At 57.1% G+C, this 26,445-nt stretch overlaps 1 protein-coding gene and 1 long non-coding RNA gene across 26 annotated transcripts in view; one reads left to right on the forward strand and one right to left on the reverse strand.

Moving 5' to 3' along the window:
* RALGPS1 (Ral GEF with PH domain and SH3 binding motif 1) overlaps nt 1-26,445 on the reverse strand; it is a 270,250-nt gene that overhangs the window by 15,929 nt on the left and 227,876 nt on the right. For 20 of the 25 annotated variants that reach the window (XM_073224311.1, XM_073224325.1, XM_073224316.1 and 17 more), the window contains 3 exons: nt 11,104-11,227; nt 9,816-9,973; nt 7,579-7,630 (listed from right to left, as the gene is read on the reverse strand). In XM_073224311.1, coding sequence (XP_073080412.1) covers nt 7,579-7,630; nt 9,816-9,973; nt 11,104-11,227 — 334 coding nt within the window. Of the gene's footprint in view, nt 1-3,486; nt 5,240-7,578; nt 7,631-9,815; nt 9,974-11,103; nt 11,228-23,247; nt 25,468-26,445 lie in introns of those variants that run through there. The other 5 variants (XM_073224337.1, XM_073224331.1, XM_073224354.1 and 2 more) reach the window with 4 other exon arrangements.
* Nucleotides 13,986-23,248, forward strand: LOC140846746 (uncharacterized). Its single transcript, XR_012126121.1, has 3 exons — nt 13,986-17,003; nt 21,080-21,226; nt 22,461-23,248. It is a non-coding gene; the product is annotated as an uncharacterized lncRNA (long non-coding RNA).

Raw genomic sequence — 26,445 nt, forward strand, 5'->3', positions numbered from 1 at the left:
TGGCTTCCCCAGCGGAGTATTTTCCTGGGAGTTTTGGCTGCCTGGCACTAAGGAGCAGCTGCCATTTATCAAGGGCTTAGTATGAGAAAACTAAGTGCTTTCACACACCGTTCCCTCCAACTCTGTGGGGGGTGCTGTTCTCACGCTGGCAGAGACCAGGAGACTGAGGGTCAAGGAGGTGAGGCCACTCACCCCACCCCACTGGCCTGGCATGAGGGATGGAGCACAAGTGCTCACAAAGGGAGGCTGGCTTTCGCGTGTGAGCAGAGGACCATGTCAGCCAAGCTGCCCCAGGAGTTGGGGTGTCAGAGCCTGCTCCCCCTGGAGCCTGGGGGAGGGACCTGGCCTTGAAGGGCAGTACGGTGGTGTGGCTTCTGCCAGAGGCCAGCTTTTAGGAGAATAAGGTCAGGGTTGTGGAGGCCAGCCTTTCCTCCCAAGGGAGCCCTGCAGGGCTGAGGAGGGTTGCGAAGGGCGGCAGCTCCAGCCGGGCCCCAGCAGGCTGGTACCAGCACCAGGAGGTAGGGTCTTCAGCCACTGGAACCAGACGGCTTGATCACTTCTCTGCTTTGAGAACGTTATTTGAATGTTCAGGGCCAGGAAATGCAAAATGAGCAGGCAGGGTATCTGGTGAACTCCAGAAATCATGGGATTTCTCCAACAGACATGGGGGTTCCCACTCCAGAACCACAGATACCTTTCCCAGCATGATGCTGGGAACATGTGACTGAACAGAATGTACCCCAGGAAGGCCATTTCCCTGGTCCCTCTCAGGGACACATCTTGTAGGGGGAGGAGGGCTGCAGTGGGCAACCCTCCTTATGGGGTGTCTGGTCTGGGGAAGATGTAGGCTGCCAACCAAGCTGGGCATTTCAATCCCAAAGGGTGCATGAGATGATGATGGTGGTGGTGGTGGTGGTGGGGACGGTGGGGATGGTGATGGAGATGGTGGGGATGGTGGAGATGGTGGGGATGGTGGGTGCCAGGCAATGTACTAAGCAGTCTTTGTTCATTATCTTGTTCAGCTACACAACACTTGGAGGCAGGATATTCCCATCCTCAACTATAGAGAAGGAATCTGAGGCTTGTCAACATGGAGTAAGTTGCCCAAGGTCACACACTAGGAAAAGGGAGAGTGGGTCGTGCTGTTGAGATGGAAAAAGCCAGGGCCCTGCGTGGGCCAAGAGCAGTATGAGAATTCAGACTAGCCAAGGCAGATCTGAAAGGCATTGTCCCCTTTCTAGGCACACATTAGGTGAGTCCCTGGCCTAGGAGGGGAGGAAGCAGGGAGAAGTCTTGGATAATAATTACATCGAGGCCTCAATAATCTGGTCTCAGCAGAAACAGTCCCCCCGATTCTTCTATTTCAAGTGCACAGAGCCTCGCTCAGGTAGGATGTATCTGTGGAAGGGCCCAGGTGAGGCGGCTCATCAACAGTGTCCACCTGCGTCAGCAGACCCTTGAGGGAAAGCCATCCCGTTAAGCCAGGTTGTGGTCCTGGCCATCTTCTGATGATTCACCCTCATCTGTAGGCAGGAAGCTGACACCCCTAGTCCTGCTGGGCCCTGGGACCTCCCTTCCAGCAGTACTTGTTAAAGGACTTGTGCTGCCTGTGACTCACTCACTCTTCTCTGGGCAAGTAAGTCCCTGATCCACTGATCGGGTCCTCAGGAGCCCTATTTGTGTTGTATATTTATCTGATTGGACAGAACACCTGATCCAAGCTAGGTCAAGAGAATTTCTCTCCTGGCAATTAGGAGCCAGACTTGAGACTAAATGCCAGGCTCTGTGGTGGGGTGCAGCTGTAACATGTGAACTAGGGAACGTGCAGGTGTCCATCTTTCCCTCTGTGAGCTGAGAAGTCCAGCAACCCGGCCGACAGAGAGAGGGGAGAACAGCGGATATACACAGAGAAGGATTAACACGAGATGGAAGGGCCCGGTCCCCTTTGTAGGACCTGGCTCTGAGGGGCTGTAGGTATTGAGCCAAGGTATTGTGGGCAGAGATTTCTCAGCTGCCCAAGAAGTCACAGCAGCTAGTGGGCAGTGCCCAGCCCTTGCCTGCCAGGGGCCAAGGACAGGTCAAGTAAACAGCCCAGGGATGCTTGCTCTGTTCTCTTGCAGAGAGGCCTAGGCTCCTGGGTGGAGTTTCACTTGCCAGACATCAGCGTCTGTTGCTGAGAGCAAGGCAAGGGGGCATCTTTGGGGGAACCCAGGTCAGGAGCTTGGCTCCGCACCCAGCCAGACCGCCAGCCGCGGCGGAGCGGCAGAGAGGAGGCACTGGGCAGGACGGGTGGGAAGCTGTCCGAGGGTGTGCGGGTGGCGGACAAGCCCTGAGGGATCCCCGGGGTGACGGCCACAGGGGTGGGGAAGTGGGCAGAGAGGCCTCTGTGAGTCACACCCCTCACCTCCAGGATGGCCTCCAGGGCTTGGCCTCCCTCTCCTGCAATGCTGCAGAGTTTGGGGCTCAAGAGGCACCCTTGTACCCTGGAAACCCGATGCCTGCTAGAGTCCTCTGCTCTTTTGAAGGAAGGAGAGGGATGTCTGTAAAAACTCTGACTTGCGGGTAGTGGGCTTGGGGCTCTGCCACCGTGACTCCTCTTTCTTGAGGTCCCCCTAAGGATGGCGGGAGATTCCTCTGGTGAAAAGAATGCAAAAACCTCACACAGGGCAGAAACTGAGGTCACTCAACCTGCTGGACACCCAAGTGCCCTTGCGGGCCAACCGCCAGCAGCGACCTCTTAGGGGTCCTCCCACTGCTTGGCGTCACCTACGGAGTCAAGCTCGAAAATCCCAGAGTAGGTTCACCAAACACTACCTCTTAGCAGCAACCCCACGTCTGTGCTAAGTACTTTCTGGGAGCATCATCACTGCAGAGCTGGGGAGCCTGGTGCTTGGGGAGGCTGGGGGACCTGGCTGCAGTCCCTGAAGAGCAGGCGGTCCTCACCTCAGGCCCCTCCCGGTGCGGCTGGCTGTGCCCAGAAGCCAGACCATGACCTTCCACTGCAGAGGCCCACCAGAGCTTCAGACACCAGGACAGGTTCCGGAGCCCCCTGTCCTGCGGTGACTCTGACAGACACCATGCTTTCCCAGACACCTGTCCCCCCTTGGCACATGCATGACTCGGGCCTCACAGCCTCCTCAGACCCAGGAACCCCTCGGGGGCCACGGGGGCCCTCTCCACTGAATGTCCTTGGGCTTCTGCTTGACTGTTGTCTCTATGAGAAGCCCCCCTGAGCCTGCGGTCTGACTCGGCTGGCCCTGGTGGACCCTCTGCTGAATGTATGGCCTCTTCCAGATCCCCAGGCCCTGGGATCAGGGATTCAGTCTCTCCCGACAGCCACTGTGAGTTGTGCCGAGTTCCCTGGGGACTCAGTTCCCTTCAGAAAGAGATGTCACGCTTCCCTCTCCCTCCCCTTCCCCCTCCCACCAAAGGGGCTCCCGCGGAGGCCCCCCTCTCTGCCTCATCTTTCAGGTCAGAGGGCCTTGCCACACAGATGGGCCACCCTGGACTAGAGAAGGTGGGAGGCCAAGAGCTTTGTAATGAACTTTGTGACACGTTTCAAATGACACCTCTTAAAACTGATCAGTTAACATTTCTGATCATATTTTCTTCTAAGAAGTTAAGTGTTAATTTTTTTGTTGGGGGGGGGTGAAAGAAACATTTATCCATTATGGAAAATCTGGAGAATAAAGAAAAAAAAAATACTACTCATTAACCCTACAACTCAGAGATAACCAAGATGAATGACATTATGTATTTTCATATGTACAGGTATGTTCACCTCTATCATCCATTTTGTTCCTCTTTTTAAAAAACCTTCATTTAAAATCCTCAATTCTTAGGCTAACATTCTTACTCTCACTTTAGTGCCAAATTGGGCATAAAGAAGCACCTATTAGCTTTTATTGATGGGTCTAAAATACTCCGTTCTGCCCTTGATTTTTGAGGACCCTGAGGTCTGCTCCTGGTCAGCCTGGGCCGTGTCCATAGTCCCCACTTCCCAGTTAACTAAGCACATGTTAAAAATGCCTTTTCTGGGCCACCTCCCTGCCCTCTTGGGAAAGCCAGGTGTGATGCTGTGTCCCCACTCCCAGGACACTGAGGCCAGGAACTGCAGGTGGGGACACGAGGTAGAGTCTCGGGAGAGGGGCCCACCCTCTCCTCCTCCCCAGCGACTCTGGCCCCTGCATGCGAGGGCTCTGACTTACGACCACCACCCTGCCCTCATTTTGGGTCCTGACGAGGCAGAGGGCCTTTAGGGCAGCCTGGGGATGGGACATGACCAACACCTGTCTGGGTCTGGCTGCCTCATGACTCCGGTCTGTTCCCGCCCCTCCCACCAGCAGGCCCTGTGAGCTTGCCGAGGCTGCGGTGGACAGGAGGACTCCGTGGGCTCCACCGTGGGTGCTCTTTAAGGCCGTCCATTTCAGGGAACCACTGGGGACAGCCTGAGCTCTGGAGCCATCCAAGGACTGCCTTGGGATGGCTGGGCTGAACTGTCCCTCTGTGTAAGTTCAGGGAAGGCAAATTTGCAAGACAAAACCATGTGATCCCACCCTTAGCCCACCAACGGGCCCTCCTGCTGCCCATTCACAGTGGCATCAAGGGTGATTACAGTGCTCTTAACCTAACGCACAGCCCAGCCGTGTTCTGGGGGTGGGGCCACTGGCCTGGGGCCTCCCTGCTCTTCATGGTGGGATCCGGCTTTACTCTCTGCCTGGCCTGGGCCAAGCTTGTCACCAGGGCGCTGGGGCTGATGGGCGAGTCAATTGAAGGTCGTGGCCTCTAAGCTTCCGGGCTGTGGGGCAAGGTGCTGCCCCCCACCCTCGCCTGGTCTCTAGGGACTAGAGAAGCCAGGATTTCTTCCTCTCTTACGCCTCGTTCTGCTGGTGGGGCCTAGCCCACCCAGCCCTCTCCCGCACCCGGCTCTGGTTCCGAGGGCACTGCCCGGCCATGCAGGTGCGGGATGCAGAGAGAGCTGTGATCCTACAGCGTCTGCCGGGAGCAGCTGGCAGGGGCTCCACGAGGGGAAGCTTTGCTTTGCTGAAAATTGCTTTGGGGGTTCTTTCAGGGCAGATGCTGGCTTCTGGGCCCAGGCAGGAAGTGGGCATCTGCTCCCCTTTATACAGCAGGAGCAATGTGGCCTGAGGGAGGCTGGGAGGCAGGACCCAGCGGCGCTGAGCCTGGGCAGGTGAAGGTTAGACATGAGGGGGGCCCAGGTGACAATGGGCTCCCTGAGCTGTGAGAAAACAGAGTGACATTTAACAAAGGTTTTTGAAGTGTGTGAGACAAATCCTTCCTTCCAACTCTGCAATGGGGTCCCCGGGAAGCCTAGAATGCTCACAGGCTTTTGAGGGAGTGGGTTCTTTTTGGAAGACATGAAAAGAGGCCAGTTCAGGATGGAAATGGAGACCCGAGGCTGAGGCACAGGAGCTGGAGGCTGGATCACCAGGACTGCCTTGGGTCTCAGAAGGGACTGGAGGGGCCATCCTAGCTGCACTGGCTTCTTCCGAAGCAGGAACCTCAGCAAGAAGGGGCTGACCCAGGAGCCAAGTCCCAAGGGAATGATCTGAGGGCTGCTAGAGGCACGGTGGGGTATCTGTACAGGTAAGCCAGCTATAAGACCGGCGCTCACAGGAATCCCGCCCTAAAGCACCTATTATACACATTCAGATGGACCTAATGAGAAACTAAGTGAAAGAGAGAAGAGAGAATGGCTGTACCTTAGTGTTCACTGATGAACCAAGCACAGCACCCTGTCCCTGGGGTGGGAACTCTCTCACCATCTGCCTTCCTGGTAGCTCCAGCCTTGGTCATGGGTGCTTAGCAGGAGCCATATCTACTACCCTCAGTGACTGGCGCGGTGTCTGGCAGGGAGCAGTTGCTTAATAAGTGGTGAATGAATGAATGAGTGAATGATGAAGGAATGAATGAGTCCAGGTCTGGGTGGTACTCAGGATCTCGGCACCATGCCTGCGTTCCCACCCCTGTGGCTGGGGCTGACATGGGCTGGCCTGCACGACTCTTCCTCAGGGGCTCCCCAGGAGTGCCCCGCTGGGTGCTGACAGAAGTCCACCTCTGGCTCCTCACAACTGGAGTCTGCCCCTCGAGTCTGTCTGGTTCTCATCCCCAAGGGAGAACAGAGCAAGCGTGTCTCTAGGAGCCCAGGAGCGGGGCCGGAGGGAAGAGCCCCTGGGGGCCTGCGGCACTGTTCCTGCCCTCCCAGCCCTCCACAGAGGGTTTCACAAGGACAGACTGCCTGCAGCTGGCGTAGGGACCCTCCGGCCGAGGCCTGGAGCCCTGTGGGGCGGAGGTAGGCTTGGAGTCAGGGGGATGCGTGTTTGCGTCGGCTCTGCCCTGGAGAGGGGAGTGAAGCGGGACAGGTCACTCCACCTCCTGGAGTTTTCTGTCCACATGTGAACATGGGGACACTACGAAATAGCCTCACGCCTGTGCTTGAGGATGCAGGGAGACTAAGATAGTGCCTGGCACACAGGAAATGCTCAACAAGGTCACTTGTCATTATCTCCCTCTGCTCCATGGGGACCTGTAGGGAGAGATTTACCTCCTCTCTGGCCATTTACAATTATGGGACCGAGGAGACAAGAAGCTTCAGCACCAGAGGAGTGGGTGAGGTGTGTATATGTGTGAAAGGCGTATATATATGCATGCACGTGTGTGAATGTACATGTGTGAGCACATATGTCCATGTATGTGAGGGTATGTGAGTGCATGTGTGTATAAGTGTGTCGACACACACTAAAGTGTATGTATGCGTATGTGTGAGACTGGAGTATGTGTGTGCGTGTGTGCCTGCCCGTGTGCTCAGGCCCCTGCACGCTAGTGGAGGGGGCCACTCTGAATCAGGGCGGAGCCAACCTGCTCTCCATGATACTCCATGTCAACAGACTTCCCCTGCCTCCTCCAGACCCTGAGTTGCCAAGATGCCCTTCACCTTTGGCGGTGCCACTGCTGTGGGAACACCCCATTCACAGACTCCCTGTCTTTCCAGAGCCTACCAGGTACCTGGCCAGGTGAGAGGGCGTGCTCGTGGAGCAGGCACAGCACGAGAATTTCTGCAGAAGCCAAGCTCTGGGCCATGGATCTACTGCTCTCACCAGTGCACAGCAGGGCAGGGGTCCACCCACGGCCTGAGGCCATGTGCATGCAACACTCTCAGCTCCCACCAGGCGGAGCCACATGCCCATCTCCAGAGGAGGTCCCTGCTCAGGCTTCTGATTTCAAGAGCCCCCATTTCAGGCCAAATCTGCTCCCAGGTCTGCTGGGCAGCTCAGCCTAAGGAGGAGGTGCTGGCCTCAGGCGCCTGGGCCAGATGATGTGTGGGGCTGCACAGAGGGCGGCTGGGACCCCTCCGCCCCAGGCCCAGCCTGCTCTTCCACGCCTCTCTCCTTGCTGGCTCTGCCCCTGGGCCCAGCTGACCCGAGGAGCTGCGGAGCAGCCTCACCAGGCTAGGCGTGAGCTGAGGCAGAGTGGGGCTGGTCCCTGCCTGGGGCTGTCTCCAGCTCCCTTGGGCCCTGAGCGCCCCCCGGGAGGGAGGCAGAGCAAGGCCACACTCACCTTTCCAGCCCTGAAGACATCTCTTCACTAAACTCTGAGCTCTCACTACTGCCTGGAAAAGGAACACAGATCAGTGAGCGTGGCGGCCTTGCAGAAGAGGGGCCAACCCCAGAGAGGCCTGTTCTTCTGGGGCACTGGGCCCAGGCCCCTGAGCTCCACAGAGGTGCTGGAGAGACTGCTTCCTGCCCTGTGGGCATCACTGTGGCTTGGGTTTTTGCTGCTGCTATTTCCAACTCTTCCCTGAGAGGGTCAAAAGAGCCATCCTGTCCCATGTCCTTAGGTGGGTCCTCTGCTACCTTCACACTGCCCCCAACCCAAGGCTGCAGCTGCCTGCCCACTGGCCCATGGGGCTCTGGGTCCTTAGGCGTCTGTCTGGGTCTGGCCTGCTCCACCACTGCCTCCCTTCTGGCCCAAGTGGAACCAGTGCCAGAACAAGACTCAGCCAGGGTAGGCAAGAGGCCAGACCAGCACTTCTCCCCGAGGGTCAAGGCAGCCAGATGCAGGTCACAGAGCAGCTGTCCAGCACGATACAGAAGCCTGGAGGAGGGCCCCTCAGGCCCTAGCTAGGGTGCACACAGACCCTCCGGGGCCCCCTGCTCCTCAGGGGCTCTCCAAGGCCTGGCACTGGCCACAAGGACCTCAGAGAGATTTCCTCCTGTCACTTCACACTGCCAGTGCCTCTGGGCTCTCCCTCGGGCCTCAGAGGGCCCTCGCTCAGTGCCTTCACCTGGGCTGCTTGCCGGTACCAAGGATGGATGGTGGGAAAGGGGGAAAGGGGCTCTGGTCCCTTGGAATTACAGGAAGGACAGGACCAGCTCAGTTCCAGATGGGACAGACGCACACATGGCATCGTGCTCCCAGGCTTCCAGCTCAAACAGAAAACCCTGGGATTTTCCTGAGTGCTGAGAACAAACTGCTGCATGTCCCACCTGGATACCCGGCAGCGTTGTGTCGGACTCAGTTTTCTGTCTCAGGAATAGCAAGGCCTGGGCTCAGGCACAGCTCAGAAAGTTTCCTGGATGTAAAACATCTGTTCTGCTGCCCAGCTGAATGCTCTCGGGCCAGTATTTCCCAGACTGCTCCTCAGAACCCCATCCCAAGGACATCCCAAGGACAAGGGTTCCGTTACCAGATCATGTGAGAACCTGCAGAATCTACTGCCTCTTGGACATCCAAAAATCCATGAGCATATTAGAGTCTCCAAGAAGAGACCGGGTTTAACCCAACCTTTCCCCAACACAGGGACCCCAGAGCTCTCCCAAGGCACACCTGTGGGCCACGGGCTGCATGGTCCTCAGCTGTTGTACACCCCTGGCTGGGTCAGACAGGATGCCCACCTCCCAGGGCAGAAGACAGACAAGGATCTTGCTTGCCACAGACTTTCTGGGGCTGGGAGACAGCTGCCCCTGGAGTGATACTGTCTCACAGGCTGGGGACATGGGAGGATTCCCGCCTGTTTTTCCCATCCTACCACCCTGTGCTCATGGGCCTCCCACCCTGCGGGCCTCACCAGATCAAATCCCCAGCCTGGCAGCTGTCTAACCTGCCACCCGGAGGGCTCCCTGTGAAGGGAGGCTGACAGACACACAGACACAGGGACACAGACTACAGAAGCACAGGCACGCTGGACGTGCCTGGCCAGTGGGGAGTGCACTTGTCTGACTGTAGCAATGACAGGTGACCTGGCACTGCAGGGGGCCAGACCTGTGGTCAGAGCTCACCGCCATCCCAGCCTCAGCAGGTCAGGTTCTGTCCCTTTCAGTGACAGAGCACCATTTCTGGCTGAAGCTCGGACATGCAATTTCATCTCTGCAGACCAATTTCTCATCTTTCCTAACTCTGGCTTAGCGTGAAGACAGGTACACAGGTGAGAACCCGGTGGCCTGCGCGGCTGCTGGCTCAGGCAGCCTCCCCTGCCTTGCCCCGCACGCTGGCCCCACTGGGCAGCAGCCAGGCTGCGGCAGTTGCCATCTGGGGACAGCGGGCTGCAGGTGTGTGTGCCAGACCGCCTGTCCACCTGCCTGCCATGCTCAGGGCTCCCGGCAGGAGGAGGGCAGACTCAGGGCCACCTGTGAAGCCCAGAGGCCAGGAAGCAAAGGCCCCCCGGTGCTGTGACCTGCAGGGAGCCCTTTCTCGAGGATGAGAGGCCACCAGGTGCTGCACAGTGACAGAGACAGACACGGAGCACACGCCAGGCCATGGCCCACCTGCTGTTGTGTGCAGGCCGGGACGCTTACCTAGGGAGAGTCCATTGGTGGCGGCAGAGGAGGAGGTGAGGGCGAGGCCCCTACGGGGGCTGCGGGACTCTAGGACACTGTCATCCAGCAGGTGCCTCGCTTTCTCCGACGGGAATGTTGCACTTTTACTCTCAACTACACTCAACTGACACATCATACTGGAAAATGGAAAGGAAAGAGAAGGCAGAGCCCCTTATCTACTGAGCGACAGCTGTCACACCTGCCCAGGGGTCCTGAGCACATGGTGTAGCTGCAGGGAGAAGATCTCCACCCAGAGCCACAGTCCAAGCCCAGGCTCTGCCCTACTCACAGTGTGACCTTGGGCAAGTCACAGCCTTTCTCTGAGCCTCAGTTTCTCCACCTGTCAAATGGGGATTAATGGCATTTGCCCTGCCTGTGTCCAAGATGACTATGAGGCTCAGCAAGCGGATGGCACCTGTGAGTGACGGGGCACAGGCATGATGGGGCAGCATGACCCTGTGGTCAGCACGTCTGGCTCTGAAGTCACACACATCTGGTCCAAATCCTAGCTCCAGCCTTACTCACCACTGCAGGGCACTTCACACGTTCACCCGCACTGGACTTGTTCTTAGAATGGACGTGCCAGAGCACCTACCTTGGGCCTGAAGGGGTTCAGTGAGAGAACGATTTACGGGCACGCGGCTGAGTATGCAGCACAGAGTAAGCCCTGAACACTCAGAGAACAGGCGTTTCTCCTCCAGCCCGTGAGGCACCCCAGGGCAGCCTGGGCTGGCTGAGACTCGCTCCTTAGTGGTGGAGGGAAGGAAGGTAGGAAGGAACGGGGGAAGGGAGGGACCCACCTGTTTGGGAGCCTGTGCCCACACCCTGCGAACACAGGCATGGCTGCCCCCAGCTGTCAGCCCCACAGAGCCAGGCTCACTGCTCTGCAGGCCTTCTGCACAACTGGCAAGCAGAGACTCTGAGCCCCAACACTGGCAGGTGCCCTAAGACACCACATGCTGCCCTGGATGGCAGTCATGTTGTCCCATGGACTCTGGGGTTTTCCACAAGGAAGCCCTCACAGAGCTTGGGAGAACTTTCTGGAATCCCACCATCACTTTCCTCCCCTCCCCACATGCTTCCTCCACTGGCTACTGAGGCAGTGATACCCGTCAGGTACGCAGGCGGTGCAGCCGCAGCCACCACCCACCCAGCTCTCCCTGAGCCTGCGCCAGCCTGAGGCCAGGGTGCCAGCCAGGGATACAAGCAACTCCCACAGCCCGTGCTTGGCCGTCCAGTGCCCAAGAGGGCTCGCTTAGTCACCCACTTGTTGCCCAGGCTGTGGCTCTTCCTATGTCTTGGGACCGGGGGTGTGGGGAGGCTGCCAGCAACAGATGCATCGGGACAGGTGGGCCGCCTGCTGAACCTCGCAGAACTGGAGCCGGAGGGGCCTGTGAACAGAGAGAGAGTGACGGTGGCGCCTGTGGCCCGGGTCTGGGGTGCGGCTGCCGCGGCTTTCTACTCAAGAGGCTCCGGCCCCTCACTCCCAGTACAGTCAGCTTCAGGGGCTGACACCCGACTGGAGGCTGGCCAGTGTCCTGTTCATGGTGCCCCCTGGCCGAGTGCCATGGATGGACATGGGGCACAGATGTGGTGATCAGCTGAGACCCACTTCCCCGTGGTGACTTACCAGGGCCACCAGCCAGGTGACAGAGTTGGGACATGACAAGGTCTTCTGAGTCCAAGTCTCGGACTTGCCCCTGTGGGCTTCCACCCACTCACTCGGCAAAAAGGGATGAGAGCTTATCGGGGAGGCGGCGGGTTTGCTGGTGAGAGCATGGCTCGGGGGCAGGGGCTGCCCCAGCCTGTCAGTCACTGCCGGGTGACCTGGATGGGTCACTGAATTTATTCCCTGAGCCTCAGCCTCCTCATCTGAAAAGTGGGAATAATTCAACTCACTTTGCGATGCTTGGGAGGAGTCCTCGGCACAGTACTTTGCTTCACAGTTAACACTTGTACTTGTTTTATTTTAATTATTGCCACATCCTCCGGCCCCACATCGCGGGGCCAAAAGGAAGTCAGCAGAGCCGGGGGTTGGGCCACAAACCCCACTGTGCACCATGTGCAGGGACGGATGCAGGATCCTTTATGCTGGTCACATCTACATCTGTATTTTGAGCAGCGTGGTCCTGACTGCTGCTGTCCTCTTAGTTTCTGTGGCTTGGGAAGGGAAGACTTTAAGGGAGGTGACCCCAGGTGCTACTTCACTACTTAGGCCAGACACTGGGAGTGGGGCCAGGGCTCCCGCCAAGGGGCTTATCCACTTCCTGCAGAGCACGTCAAACACATGAATCCAGCAGCTGCTGCCTAGGGGGCCTGAGAGAGAGGCCCGAGGTCCACCCGGGCTCCAGATCTCCAGCACAGGATGCAGCAGATCCACAGAAGACCTAAGGGTTCAGTTCGCATCTCCTCTCATGTGCTCGGATCACCCTTATCTTAGGAGCCCTGTCCCCAGTCTGTCCACTGTGGCAGTCCAGTTCCCTCTGGCACCTGGGGAGGCTCACGAGGCAGAGGAGCTCACGCCGCCTCGCGCTCTGGGTGGGCTGGCGCTTCCAGTGCTATCTCGCCCCCTGCCTGGACCCCACGGCTCCGCACGCATGCCTTCTCCACCGTCCCAAGGCCCCCCATCCCTCTGCTAGGCCCTGGTTGACTTTCTCCACTGTTTCCCTCAACAGCTGTTCCCAAATGCCACCTCTCTAAGTCCCTGCACAAATCATTGACCCTACCTTTCAAACGATGCCAGACTGCACTTCCACGGGAAAACCGTGGTCACCAGCTCGCCTCTCTCTCCGTTCAGGACTTGCAGTTGCCACACACACTCCATTGCAACAGCCTCCCTGCCCGGAACGGGGAACTGCCTCCTCCAAGGCAGACCTGCTTCCTCTGAGACTCGCCTACCACATGCGCCTTCTCACTGGCCCCTTCCCCGGCCTATCTGGTCTCATTTTCTGTGAAATGAGGTCCTGCAGCCCCGGTCCTCCTCTAGCTGGTTTCACCCCCTCAGGCACAGTCCACGCTCCCCATTGCTCTGTTCGGCCTCTCGCTCCCCCTTCGAGCCACTCAAATCTGGTTTCCACACCTCATTACATTTCGCTGGCCTCCTCTTTGCCAAACCAAAGGACCTCGGCGACCTCCAGGGCCCTTAGCATCTGGTGCTGGGGGCTCCTCGGGGAACGACCCGCATCCTGGGTGCTGGTGAAGTCACGCTCCCCGCCTTTCCCTGCGCCTCTTAACTGCTGCTGCTTGTCTCCTCCAATGACCCCTCACGTGGTGTTTCCTACACAGGCCTCCCTCTTTGGTTCCTGGTTTTGATTGGATTGTAACTCAGCCAGTCTTAATGGCAGTCCCCTTTCCCCGAGCCCAAGCCTTACTGATCCCCGGCCGGCAGGCTACCCACCCCCTGAGCTTCCCTAAAGTGCCCAAGCTCAGCTCGGCCCAGGGTGAGCCTGGAACCTCCTTGGGCACTTGCAGCCTTGGTCACTCAGTCCCCTGGCCTGGAAGGAGGCCTCACAGATGGTGACCTGCCTGTTCTCTTCTCACTTGTCACACAACCACCAAAGCCCCTAGATTTTGTACATCACCTCCCTTCCCATCTCTCTTGTCACTGCCTGGGGCGGGCCCCACACTTTACCTTCTTCCTGCCGCCAGCCTGATCCTCTCACATCCAACCCCATACAGTTCGTTTCACAAGTGAAAAAACAAAAGCTGATTGAACTGTCGGTTCAATCAGCTTGGAACTGTCGGTGGCATGGTGTTCAAACCCTGCCTGACCTGGTCACTTAATCCTAAAATCCTGATGGAAGAATAAAGGGACAAAGTAGCCAAGACAATTCTTAAGAAGAATAGCACAGGACTTGCCCTATCAGATACCAGAAGAAAACACAAAATCATAGTAATTTGAACAGTTTGGCGTTGGGGCATGGATAGAGAAATAGCCCGTGGGTCAGAGGTGGGCGCCTGGCCTTGCTCTGCAGCGATGGTGGCATTACCAGGCGTGGGAAAAGGAGGGGTTTTCAGTATACAGGGCAAGAACCACAGGCACCACGTGGAAAAGGACGGAATTAGAGACCTCCTCCTTATTTTATACAAGTGGATTAATGTTGTGAATATGAAAAGGAAAACTGTAAAACTACTAGGAAAGAAAGAAGAGACAATCCTTGGGACCTCAGGGAAAGAAAAGAAACATGAAGCGCAAACACTAAAGGAAAAAACGAATACGTTCAATTACATTAAAATTAAACATTTCTTTATTAAAACAAACAATAAACAAAAGACAGTAAAATCAATGTTAAAAGGCAAGCTGTAGTCTGGAAGAGGGTATCTGTCACCCGTATCACCAGCAAAGGATTCATATCCAGATACATAGAAGGACTTCAAGTATCAGTAAGAAAGAAACGAACCACACAGAGAAAATGGGCAAAGGGTAAAAATGGGAAATTCACCAAAGAGGAACCCCAAATGGCCAATAACTAAGGAAAGATATTTAGCCTTGCAGGTGATAACGGAAATGCAAATTACAGTAAAAATGAAATACATTTTCATTTCATTATATTGTAAGGAAATAATTAGCCTGACAATACCAAGTGTTAGGATGTGGACGGACAGGAATGCCTGTTCAGGGTCCATGTGAGTGTAAAATATTTGGGAAGCAATTAGCAATGCTGGTCAAGGTGAAGATGCCGTGCCTTTGGGGCCCGGTGATTCTGATTCTAGGTATCAACTCCTGGGAAACTCTTGCTTATGGGCACAAGGAGACCCCCTTACAAGGACCTTCAAGGCAGCAGTGTGCGTGACAGCAAAAAGTGGAAATGTCCTCCATGCCCCTCAGGAGGGAAACGGATGAATGAGCTGCAGCCTAGTCACCTAACAAATTCTCCAGAGAAGAAAGAAATGAAGAAACTAGATCTGTGAGCATCAATATAGATGAATCACAGAGGAGCACATGCTAAGTGGAAAGAACAAGCTGCAAAAGAATGTTTCTGTTGATGGCATGATGCCATTTATGTAAAAACTTTAAAAACATACAAAATAATAGTATATATGTTTATATAGAGATATATATGCAGTAAGACACAAAGAACCTACAGAGGAAAGATGAAATGGTGTCAGGACAGTAGATGCTTCTCTGGGGAAGAAAGGGAAAAGACGGGGGAGAGGGACTGTTGTTCTCTCTGAAATGTCATATTACTCAACAGATACAAAGCAAATGTTAACCTCTGTTAAACATGGATGGGAGGTTCAGCGGGTGTTCCCCATGTACTAAATGATTCACGATTTAAGATGAGAATACTTTGAAAACTAGTGAACACCTGCTCTGTGCCAGCAGCTGTGCTGGGATCTTCCATTTGCCCCCAGACCCGCCCTGCACCCTCCTCCAACCCGTGCATGAACTGGAGCCTAGACCAGTGGGCACCCTTCCCTCTGGCGCCTCACTGGGGGTCAGACCCTGGGGAGGGGGCAGGGAGGCTGGGCGCTGCTCCCCAGCTCTCCTGTGGCCGCTCCTGGGAGGCAAGAGTTTCCTCAAGCCCTCTCCACTCTGGTTTAGGTAACTGCTGCCTCCCTGCCCTCCTGGAGGCCTAGGGCAGTTACAGGGCCTGTTTCTAGCCCTGGGGTGCAACACTGTCCCGGGGGTCCCCCACACCCTGCCCACATTTTTACAAATAGACCCATTCTGAGACTCTTCTCTGATCACCCCATTTGAGGGTGCCATCTGTGTCCTGCTGCAACTCTGCACCGCCTCCAGGGTTAACCACACAACACCCTCTGAGGTCCGTGTTATTAGCCTTAACTTACAAACAGGGAGGCAGAAGCTGGGGGGGGAGGGGGTTAAGCATCGAGGACTGGGAGCTTGTTGGTAATAGAATCAGGTTCAAGTCTAGGCCCGTGAATCCATGGAGTGAACACCTGACACCACCTTCCCTGCACCTTCTCCAGGCATCGCCCCTCCCACTGATGGGGCCACAGGGCAGCCAATGCCAGAGAAATGTGGCCTTGCCCCAGGCTCTGGCTGGTGGTAGACACCTTCCCAAGGATTTTCAGGTTTGAGACGAGACCATGTTGGAGGACAGTCTCTTTTTGGTGGATGAGAAATAAAACGTAGACACTGCCTATGGCCATGCTTCTCTGCTGGTGGAGCAGGAGGCTGGTCTGTGGTGAGAGGCTCACAGAAAGGCAAAGAGCAGGGTGGGAGGCCCTGTTTCAGTGGCTCCTGAATCCCCAGGACCCCTGCCCTTCCCCTCCTGGACTCCACAGGCCGTTGACTCCCCTTTTGGTTGAGGCAGCCAGAGTCTGTACCTGTTCTTTGCAGCCCAGGGAACCTAACGAAGAGGCCCCGCCACACCACACTGCTCCTCAGCGGGCTGCCTGGGGCCGCCTGGCGGCGAGCGGGGAGGCTGTCTGAGGCCCCAGTTCCAGCCTGCACAGGGTGTCTCAAGAACAGACTGACAGACCGGTCCGCAGCAGTGAAGGCGGAGAAGCACGGCCTGAACTTCAACCCAGAGAGGGTCCCGGAAGGCTCTGAGGAGTGTGCGGAGGTACTGGAATTGTATCTAGGCTTGCGTGTGTGTGCGTGTTCCCAGTGAGGGGTCCTGCGCTGTGATGGGCTTCGTTGAGGCTGTAATTCTTAACCAGGGGAAGTATCAGAATCACGTGGGCAGGGTGTGAGAAATGGACTTTTTTGGCTCATAGAAAGGCCTGAGCCTGTCGGCCTCAGGTGGGTCTGGGCGTTGCTCTCCAGGTGATTCTGATGTGCACCCCCTGAAGAATTTCTGCTCAAACAGTTGGAAGGAAAGCGAGCTCTGTGCCCAGGGAAACGGCTCGCGTAGTTGCTCCAGAGAGGAAAGGGAGGAATGGACGCCATCCTGCTTTGTTTTTGTTCTGCTCGTGTTGCTCAATAAATGGATCCATGCAAGGGTGGAATTTGCCTTGTTTATCGGCGGCGTGTAGGCGGGATTAGTCCCACTGCCTGAGTCACTCTGGTTCCCGCCCCGGGTGCAGAAGGCATGTTGTAAAGGTCAAATGGCATGATGCCTCCCCTGGAGTTTGAATTGGAACTTGACTCCCTGGTGTTGTCATAGTAATAATAATGGCGATCACTATGACTGAATGTTATGTGCCTGGCACCATGCAACCCATGAGGTTGGCAGACTTAGCAGCCCCGTTTCACAGGTAAGAAAGCCGCGGGTTTTATAGCTACTACATGGCAAGACTCAAACCCAGAGGCAGATGCTTCCCCCAATGGTGGTGGTCAGGAGGGACAAGGTGAGGTGGGAGCTCTGGCAGTTCAAAGGTCAGGCATCAGTGAAAGCCTGAGGAAGAGGGCACACAGACAGGTGTGAGGTGATCTGATAAGCAGGAAGCACTGCCTTGAGAAGACATGACAGACAAGGTCCAATTGCTAGTCTAGAGGAAGGGAAGGTAAAGGGCACGAACATCTATTATGCACCAGCTGTGTGCCAGGTTGAATAAACACTCAGCGCCCTCCTACTTCGCTGCCTCTCGTGCAGTTGACATTTCTCTACTGCTGTTCCAAAGGGCCACTCAGAGGCACACCAGGTCGCGGGCTGGAGGGGTGCTGGCTTCCGTGCCCTCGCTGCCTGTGCATGCAGCAAGACTGGATGCTCCGAGGCTCTTCCGGCAACTTCCTCACCTTCCTGCTCACTCCAACTGACTCCCGTTCCCCACCTATTTCCCAGTGGCTCCTGCAGCCTGGCTCTGACCCCCATGCCCAGGCTCCCCCAAGCCTCGGGGATGGCCCTTGGTTTCTTCTGCTCAGCTCTTGATTTTCCCTTCAGGATGAGGCTTTGATTCAAAACCCTCTTCTCAATGTTCAGGACGGCCTTGGGCTGCACGCCTGGCTTGGAGGCCCTGCTAAGGACGGGGCAGGGGCCCAAGCAGAAGAGGCTGTGATCTCCTGGGCCCAGTGTCAAAGCTGATGCTGCTCTGGGTGCCCCGGACCTCAGCCACTCCTCTCCCCTGTGTTGTTGACCAACCGCCTGGGTCTGACGCTGACGCAGAGGAATTTTCATTCAGCTGGGGCCTAGGGATGGGGTGGCCTCTGCCAGTAAGTGACATCTCTGCTACTGAAAGGCCTCACGTTCTTGTTCCACCAAGCCTGGGGTGGCCACCACGTGACACCACTGAGAGCACGTGCCTTCTGGGGCTGTTTCTGAGCGGGGTGGCTGGCAAGTTGGTTTCTCTGGGTCCTGGGGGCAGGGGCGGGGGTGGGAGTGGTGATAATGAGCCCGGGCTCTGGCCTCGCTTAGCAGAGTGTGGTCCCCACTGCCGGGCCCGATATGGCACGAACAGCTGGAAAAACTGACCATGTGGCTTGACTATCTCGAAGGATTGCTCTCTTTTTCCTCTGCATAATTTTTCCATGAATCATCTTTAAAGCCCTGTAAGCGGCTGTTTCTTTAGCAGTTTTACTGGAGCGCATGAGAACTGACAGTCTGTGGGGAATGAGACAGCATGGTGAAAAAAATCTGGTTTTCATTACATTTCTCTCAAGAAACCAATGCTCTGCCCAATAGACCACTCACTGATGGGAAGGGGAGAGAGCTCAGGGCCCTAAGGACGGCTCTGGGGTGGACAGGATGAAGGATGATGAACAGCAACAGCAGAGGACTCAGGATCCGGACGCAGACAGGCCTGGGCTCCCACTGGTGTCTGCAACCTGTGGCCGAGTGACCCTGGGCAAGTCACCCCGCACCTCTGAGCCTGAATTCTACATCCGCAAAACAGAACAGTGTCTCACACGGCAGCCTCCCTGTGGAGGAAATGACAGCGTCCCTCCCTCCTTCCTGCAACAGATGGTCCCTGGCCGCGTGCCAGCCCCTGGCCGGCGCTGGACAGCCGCACTGATTGAGAGAGCTGACGGCTGCCTTCAAGGAGCTTACAGTCCAGGGCGGGAGAGACCAGTAACCAGATAATTACACCCAGGAGAGACGCAGGCTTTGATAGGAGAAAAAAATCCTACGTGGTGGTAGCAATAACCATACCAACAGTCTAACTGCCACAGCAATAAGGACGGTGGTAATGGTAATAGCTGACATTCTCCGAGCATCTGTAAGGCGCCAGAAACTGCTGCACGCTCTGTAGCAGGACCTCACTGAAGCCTCGCGGTAATGCGGCCTCACAGGCAGCTGTTATCTCTACATCACCATGTGGAAGCAGGGTCAAAGGGCTAAGGAGCTTGCCTGGGCAAGCAGCTGGCAAGCAGTGCATCTGAGAACCCAGCATGGTCAGAGAGGGCTGGAGGGCCTGACATCCAGGCTGGCACAAGAGTCCAGCTGAGACAGTGGTGGGTGCAGGAGCAGCACATGCAGACCCCAGGGGACAAGTCACCCCGCACCCCCAAAAATGCAGAGAGCCGGCGGCAGGCAAGGTGTGTGTGTGGGCAGGGCGGCAGGTCGGTGGGCCATGTGAGGAGCCTGGTGTTCAGGGAGAAGGCATGGAGATTTGGGGGTGGGCGGTGATGCGCTCAGATTCCCACCCCAGGAAGCTCCCACTCTGGCTGGAAAGCACGTGGATGTGGCTGACCCCGGGCTGGGATGGAGAGCTGAGACAAGAGGTGTCCAGGAGGTAGGCCAGCAGGGGTGCAGCAGGAGGGGCTCGGGGTAGCCCTTGGTGGAGGCAGGGGTTCACTTAGGGAGCAGGCTTGGGGGCTGCTGGGCAGTTCAATCGGGGACTGATGTCTGGAGGCCATCGGGTGGATGGGTGCAAGGCTCAGGCGATGGATGGTGGCTGGGACAGATGTGCAGGACCTGTCAGCACAGGGCTATGTGGAGTCCATGTGATCCAAGGTCATACGCTCGGTGAGAAGATGGAAGGCCTGAGACAGAACCTGTGTTTGTGGGATGAGAGGAGAAAGGCTAAAAGGGAATTTGTGTAAAACCAGGGTGGATGGAAGGAATGTTTGAGGGTATCACTTTAGAGGTGTCGGGAAGAGGTCTTGTGCTTCACTGTGATTCTAATGGAGGCGTCTCTGGAGGGACACACCGTTCTCCCGACCTCAGCAGCCGGGGTCTCAGCTGCACTTCCTGCTGAGAGGCGGCCTGTGCAGGCAGCACCCAACTCTGCACCTGGAACACACAGCATTGGTCCCCTTTCCCTGGGTCCAGGTGTCCAAGAGAACGACCCGGAGAGGCCCACATGCCACCTCAGCCAGTCAGCCAGCACTGGAGTCCTGCCAGCACCAGGGTCCTCTTATGTCTGCCCATGTGACCAAAGCAGACAAGCCTGAGATGCCTGCAAATGATCTCGTCATCCGGTGCATTTCTCTCCAGGAGGAGAGATGGAAGGAAAAACCACTGATGTCCCATCCACGGGGGTCAGACAACAGTGGGCTTTTCACTGAGACACGGGGCCGTGTTTACAGAGTTCACATCCCTGAGCTCTCACAAAGATGCCGTAACCACCATCCTCCTGGGCCAAGGCCTCCTGTCACTCACTCTTGGGCTGCCTGCACCCTGCCCTCACAGCAGCCGTCCATTTGTAACTCAGGAATTATGTACCATTTCCTGTTGACTGTCCTTCTCCCTCAGCGGACACCAGCCTGGGGGACATCCCCAGCACCCGGTGCCAGCAGCTGGCGCACCAGCCGAGTGTGACCAGCAGCCAGGTGCAGTGAGAGTGGCTGCAGAGAGGCTGCCTGCAAGGACACGGCAGGGATAGGGAGCCTTGTTCCCACGGGTTTCCAGCAGCATCTGAATGGCTCTGCCCTGGGCCAGCACTGCCCGATTTAGGCAGGCTGGCAGCCCTGCTTTCCAAGTCTCACACTGGAATAATGGGAGGCAGCTGTGGCAGAGGAGAAAATACTCGACTCAGAGTCACAAGACTTGCACTCCAGTCCAGCCTCTGCTGGAGCTGCTGGGAGCGTATGGTCCAGTCTCCTCAGCCTTCAGAGCCTCCAGTTCCTCAATGGAGCAGGGGAATGAAAGTTGCCACCATCAGGAGCTCCCTAGAGCATCACCCAGAGCACTGGGTGCACGGGAATGATTCCCACACAAGTCCAAGGGTGGAAGAGACCATCTCTCAGCTTCTTTCCTGGGTATGAGGAGGGCCCTGTGCCCAGACCAGAGCCCTCACTGGTCTGCCAGCGCCCTGTGGCATGCCGGGATCCAGGCCCCACTGCACAGAAAGTCTGTTTGTCTTGAAACCCTTCTCTGGCCAGGCTTCCTGGTTGAGCCTGGGAGCTGGTCACTTTTACATTCACACACATTCTTTGTTTCTCATATATGCAGCTCTCACGGGTCCTCACTGTGAGCCAAGATCTGTCTCACATACCACTCGGAAGGCCCCAGTTCACTTCTTTCTGAAAAATGGCCTCCAATCACGCTTCAGCTGTGGTGACGCCCAGACCGTCCTCGTCGGAGTCAGAGTAAGGAATGGTGAGGAGGCCCCGCTGCTGTGTGAGCGGCTGGGTCAGGGCGGGCAGCACAGCCACACAGAACTGGCTGGGGCTCAGGTCCATGCCCTGCCCTACTGCCTGGTCCACAGAATCTAGGCGTGTAAGAAAATGATTATTCATGCCACTGGGTCCCAGGGTGTCTGGCCACGCGGCAGTGGTACCTGGCGTGGCTGGTGAGTGGTGAGCTGGAGCAGAGGCGAGGGCCCTCTGGCTCCTTGTCCCGTACTCTGCTGGCCGTGTCTCACTGTCCCTCCATCTGGACAGCTTGGAGCCTTCCTGCGAGGGCCACAAGCTACCAGTCCCAAGTGGTGAGTGTGTGCCAGACACTGTGCTAAGGGCTCTTGTGGCCCAGCCTCAGCCCTGTGAAGTAGGCCCACAGGAAGCATTTATTCCAACTGCCATTTTGCCAACAAGAAAACTGAGGCTCGGAGGTCCCATGGCTAAGAAGCGCTGCAGCTGGGCTTTGAACCCTAGTGGGCCTGCCTCCGGGGCAGGGCTTTTCCCCACTAGGCAATAAAACCAGGAAGACAGAGGAGTGTGCAAAGGCGGTCCTGAGGGCTGCATGCGGGCACCCGAGGCCAAGCTGAGAATTTCCATGGACTTGCTTTGCCACCACAGGATCTGCAGAGCAAACCTGCCAGTTGTCTAAGCCGCGTGGGGGTGGGACTAACAAGATCTGGAAATGTCTTCACCAGTTCCAAGGCACACACAAACATTACTTGCCCTCTCTGGGGGTCAACGTTCTTTATGATTTTTGCTCTCCAGGAAAATATTAGTTCATTTATATAAACTAAACATTACATACAGGGGAAAATTGAAAACGTGGCATTCCTTGTCTTTTTTCCTCCACAGACCAGAAACTGAGAAGGTTTCCCTGTTTCCGTTCTCACAGTCAGTTTGCTGGTGCAGAACTGCCAGCATAGCCACTCTGCAGGATGAGGAGTGGAGGTAGTTCTCCGTGGGGTGCAGGGCCTGCCGCAGAGGCCAAGGGCACAGCCTCAGCCCAGGACCATGGTGACATTGGGCCAGGCCTCAGAGACCCAGGGCCCAGCTGCTCCCAGTGCTGGAGTGGGCATCTCCCAGTGCCTGAGGCAGGCAGGTGGTTAGAGAAGTGGGCACAACCACAAAGAAGGGCCAGGGAGCCCACTGGCCCTCTTGGCCTCGCCCATGCAGCTTCCTCTGGCCCTTGACATGCCACACCTTCCCCCTCACAGGTTCCACTGCTTGGCTCCCCACTGAAGCATAAGCTCCTGAGGGCAGGTCTTCGCCCTGTTCCACTGGGTAGCTGGTTCACTGCAAGTCCTGGCTCCAGCAGGCCCTTGGCGTGTAAGTCTTGGGGCCTTTCCTTGGCAGGTGTGGGGGTGCCTGGCTGCTGGCAAGAGAGCCCAGAGCTGTAGCTCAGACCTGAGGAGCTGAGGGGGGCTGCGTTCCTCCCATTCCTGGGATGGCAAGAGGCACAGTCCTGTCCCTGGCTCTGGCTGGGCTCCTGCCACAGAGCCAGGTCTAACTGCCAGATGAGGAAGGCCTCGCCGGAGCTGCCCTTCCAGTTCCACCAGCCTCAGGGCCCCATGGCCGCCCCTGGGCTGCAGCAGCACAGGCCTCTGTCGTCCGAGGCTGCGGGTGGGGAGCCAGGACGGCTCGGTGCGCCTGAAGCCTTCCGGACCCTCCCAGGCCCTCTGGTGACCAGCGAAGACCTTACCACCCTGCTTCCAGGGCTGGAGCCGGGGATTCGGAAAATGGGTGGCGAACCCTCCTGTGAGCTGGGGCTTGCTTCCCTGCGTGAAAATCGCAGCTTCAGGACTTCCCCGAAAGGCGGCGTGGAGTCAGCAGTCAGCGGCTCTGGAGCCATGAGGCCCAGGTGCCCACAAGGCCCAGCAGGGAGCTCAGAGGCCAGGGCTGGGGCGAGGGCAGGCGACCGCGGGTGTTCACCCAGGGCCCCTAAGGGCCAGGCTCTGGGGACTCCTGGCTGGGTCCTTACCTCAGAGGGCCTTCAGTCTGGGGGCCAAGGAAGCACAGGCAACTGAAGGCCACGGAGGGGGCGCTATGGGGAAAGGCAGAGAGCCATGGGGGTGGAGAGGGACTATTTTAGGCTTCGCAGGCCACAGGGTCTTTGTCCCAACCACTGAGCTCTGCCACGGTAGAGTGAAAGCAGCCACAGAATATGTCAGCGGGTGGGTGTGGCTGTGCTCTATACAAAAACAGGGGTGGGTGGATTCGGGCCATAGTTGGCCAACCCCTGGTATAACCGGGGGCCTGACCTGGCAGGGAAGGGGTGGGGGAAGGCGGGAGGACCCTGAGGCAGATGTCGGCTTAGACCTGAGGGCTGAGTCGGGGACAGAGGGAATCATGATTTGACAGCGTGATGTCATCCTGATTAAGGTCACACTTGATGACTGTCCTGTGTCAGGCACTGTGCTGAGGGTTTTGCACACATGATCACAGTGAATTCCCACAACACCCCTGTGAAGTAATACCATTACGGCCACTTTACAGATGGACAGGTTGAGGCTTGGCAGGCAGGCCAGGTATTTTGTTTGCCCCTTGAGATGCTGAGTCCTTGCCTTTCTGCAATGGTAGAGTTGAGGACAATTTTTCTTCCCTGGGTTCCTCAGCCCTGAGGGGCTGGGCTCATCTTTCTTCACGCAAAGTACTCATTCCTAGTCCCACTTCACCTTCATTAAAGTCTCTTCAAATGAGCCATCCAGGGACAATTCTGTTCCCTGCCAGGATTCTGACTGATGCTGGCAGTTAATTTGCCGGGTTCTGGTCACACACAGCTAACAAACGACAGAGCCAAGTAGGAATGATGGCGGATGGAAAGGAAAGCGCGTCCAGCTGAGCGCTGAGGAAGCCTGGCAGGGGCTGCGTGCTGGCTCCCAGGCCCTGGCTTCCACAGCCAGGGGTCAAACTAAGTGTTGATCCTCCTTTGCTGCCCGGGGGCTCGGCGACTGGCCTGGTTCTGGAGGCCCCCACCTAGCGGTGTTAGTTGTCTGAGCCTGGCTCCTGGGTTACCACCTCCAGCCCGGCAGGGGGAGCCAGTGGTGCTTGGTGCAGAGTCAGGGCCCTGGCCTCTTCCTCGGGGTGAAGGTAGTGGAGCAGGTGCCAGGGAAGAGAAGGGACCGCCTGGGTCAGGCAGAGGCCCGGAGGGGAAGAGGGAGCACCTGCTCCATCTGCCCTGAAAGCAAACAGCCCCAGGCTTGTTGAATGGCTGGTGTTGGGGAGGGCGAGGCTGGCAGATGAGGGGCCTGGAGTGGAGGGCGCTGGGCAGGAGGAGGCTCTCTGAGACTCAGGCACGAGGCGGCAGCAACAAGCGCCTCTTGTGCTCCAGGCTGGCTGCACACAAGGCCACGTGCGGCCTTGGCCTGGACCTGCCTCCCATTCATTCGTGAACCCCATGAGGGTGGAGCACCTACACAGGGCAAGCACTGTGCCAGGTGCTGGAGGTCCAACAAGGACCTCATCAGGTCCAGTGAACCGAGAGAAAAACCACAAATTGAGGTGAGTGCTATACACTGGGAGCTAAAATGAAGGTTCTGAGTTTAGAATGATGAGAGAGCAGACCATGGGCTTAGGAGCAGAAAGGCAACCAAAGCTTGTGCAAGGGGCCTGAGTGGGGAACTTTCCAGCAGAGATGAGGCTTGAGTTTGGCCTATGAATGGAGATGCCTGCTGGACAGGGGCCGAGCCAGCCCCTCATGCCAAGGCTGAGACACGACCCCTGGCCCTCCCATTTCTCCCTGCTCAATGGCTCCAGCATGCAGGGGGAAGGGAGGAGGCTCTGGGCAGGCCCACAGGGGCAGAAGGAGCAGCATCAGGGTGCAGAACGGGGCACTGGGAGATGAGTCCTCTGGTACTGCCCGGAGGGTAGACAGGAAGTGTGGCCATGGGGACTTCTCCGCCCCCGGGAAAGGCCAGACACTTGGCTTCTCTTGGCCAAGTGAACCAGATTAGATGGCAGAGGCCTCTTGGTCAAACTAATTTGGAGGAGACTTAGAAGGGCAGCATGTCTGGGTATTTGAGCCCACTCTCCTGCTGCTCCTTCCGCATCCCTCCTGGGGACCACCCCTGAGCCCCCCAGCAGGCCAGGTGCAGGTGACCACGCAGCGGACAGGCGCCCTGCTGGCTGAGGAGGGAAGGTGTTCCAGGACAAGGACGAGCCGCGCAGGTGGAGATGAGGCCGGGACCTGCAGCTTCTCCCCGGTCTCCCTTGCTGGAAGGTCATCTGTGTGCAAGGCCGTGGATTAGGGATGAGACTGCAGAAGATGTTTTAGCATTGAGCTGATGGAACCCTGTGGAAATCAGGCTTAGGCCAGGACTTGTCTCCTGAGCTGTGGACGGCAGCTCCTCCCAAGGTTCTGCGGCTCAACCAGTGTCCCCTTCTGCTAGGTTAGCCTGGGTCCCCCAGGAGGGCTAGGGGCTGGATCCTGCCTGCACATGGTTGCCGGCAGGAAACCCCGGCAGTCAGGGAGGAGGTCCTGCTTGGTGGAGCTAGGGAGGGGGCGACACTGCCTCTTGTAGGCACCATGGCACTGAGCCTGGTGGGAGATGTGATACTGCACCAGCCTGGCTCCGCAGAGTGGAGAGCACAGCTTGAGCAGGTACACAGGCTGAAGGTGAGCCACCACCAGGCAGGAGCTGCGACAGCCCCTCCTGCCCAATGCTCACTGACCATTAGGTTCTACATTGAGCGCCTTCCAAATATCACTTCAAATTTTGACATTCGCAACCCCAGGATGGAGGCTTTATTATCTCCATTTTACAGGTAAGCAAACTGCGGTCCTTAGGGGTGAAGTCATTTGCCCGAGACTGCAGTGGCCTAGAACCTAGGCTGGTGAGGCCCAAGCTCAAAGCCGGGCGAGGAAGGACGGTGGGAGCCCTGCCCCCAGTCTGGTCCCTCCCGGGCAGCAGCGAGGTCAGCCTCCGTTACTGGGAGGTGGCTGGAGTGTAAGCGAAGGCTGCCATTACAGCAGTGACAAGAGAGCAGCCAGTACGGTGCCCACGCGCACAGTGTGCCTGCATGGGCAGAGCACTTCACAGGTATGCACCTGCCCGGGCGTCACGGCAGCTCTGCAAGGGGAGTCTGCTCTTAGCTCCGTCTTGTGGCTGAGACCACCGACGAACACAGAGGAGAAGCGCCAAAGCGAGGAACAGCACAGCTCAGGCTTGGTTTCAAAGCCCAGGCTCTCGGTCACTAGGGACG

This window comes from Manis javanica, chromosome 2 (genome assembly GCF_040802235.1).
Source record: "Manis javanica isolate MJ-LG chromosome 2, MJ_LKY, whole genome shotgun sequence".
NCBI lineage: Eukaryota > Metazoa > Chordata > Mammalia > Pholidota > Manidae > Manis > Manis javanica.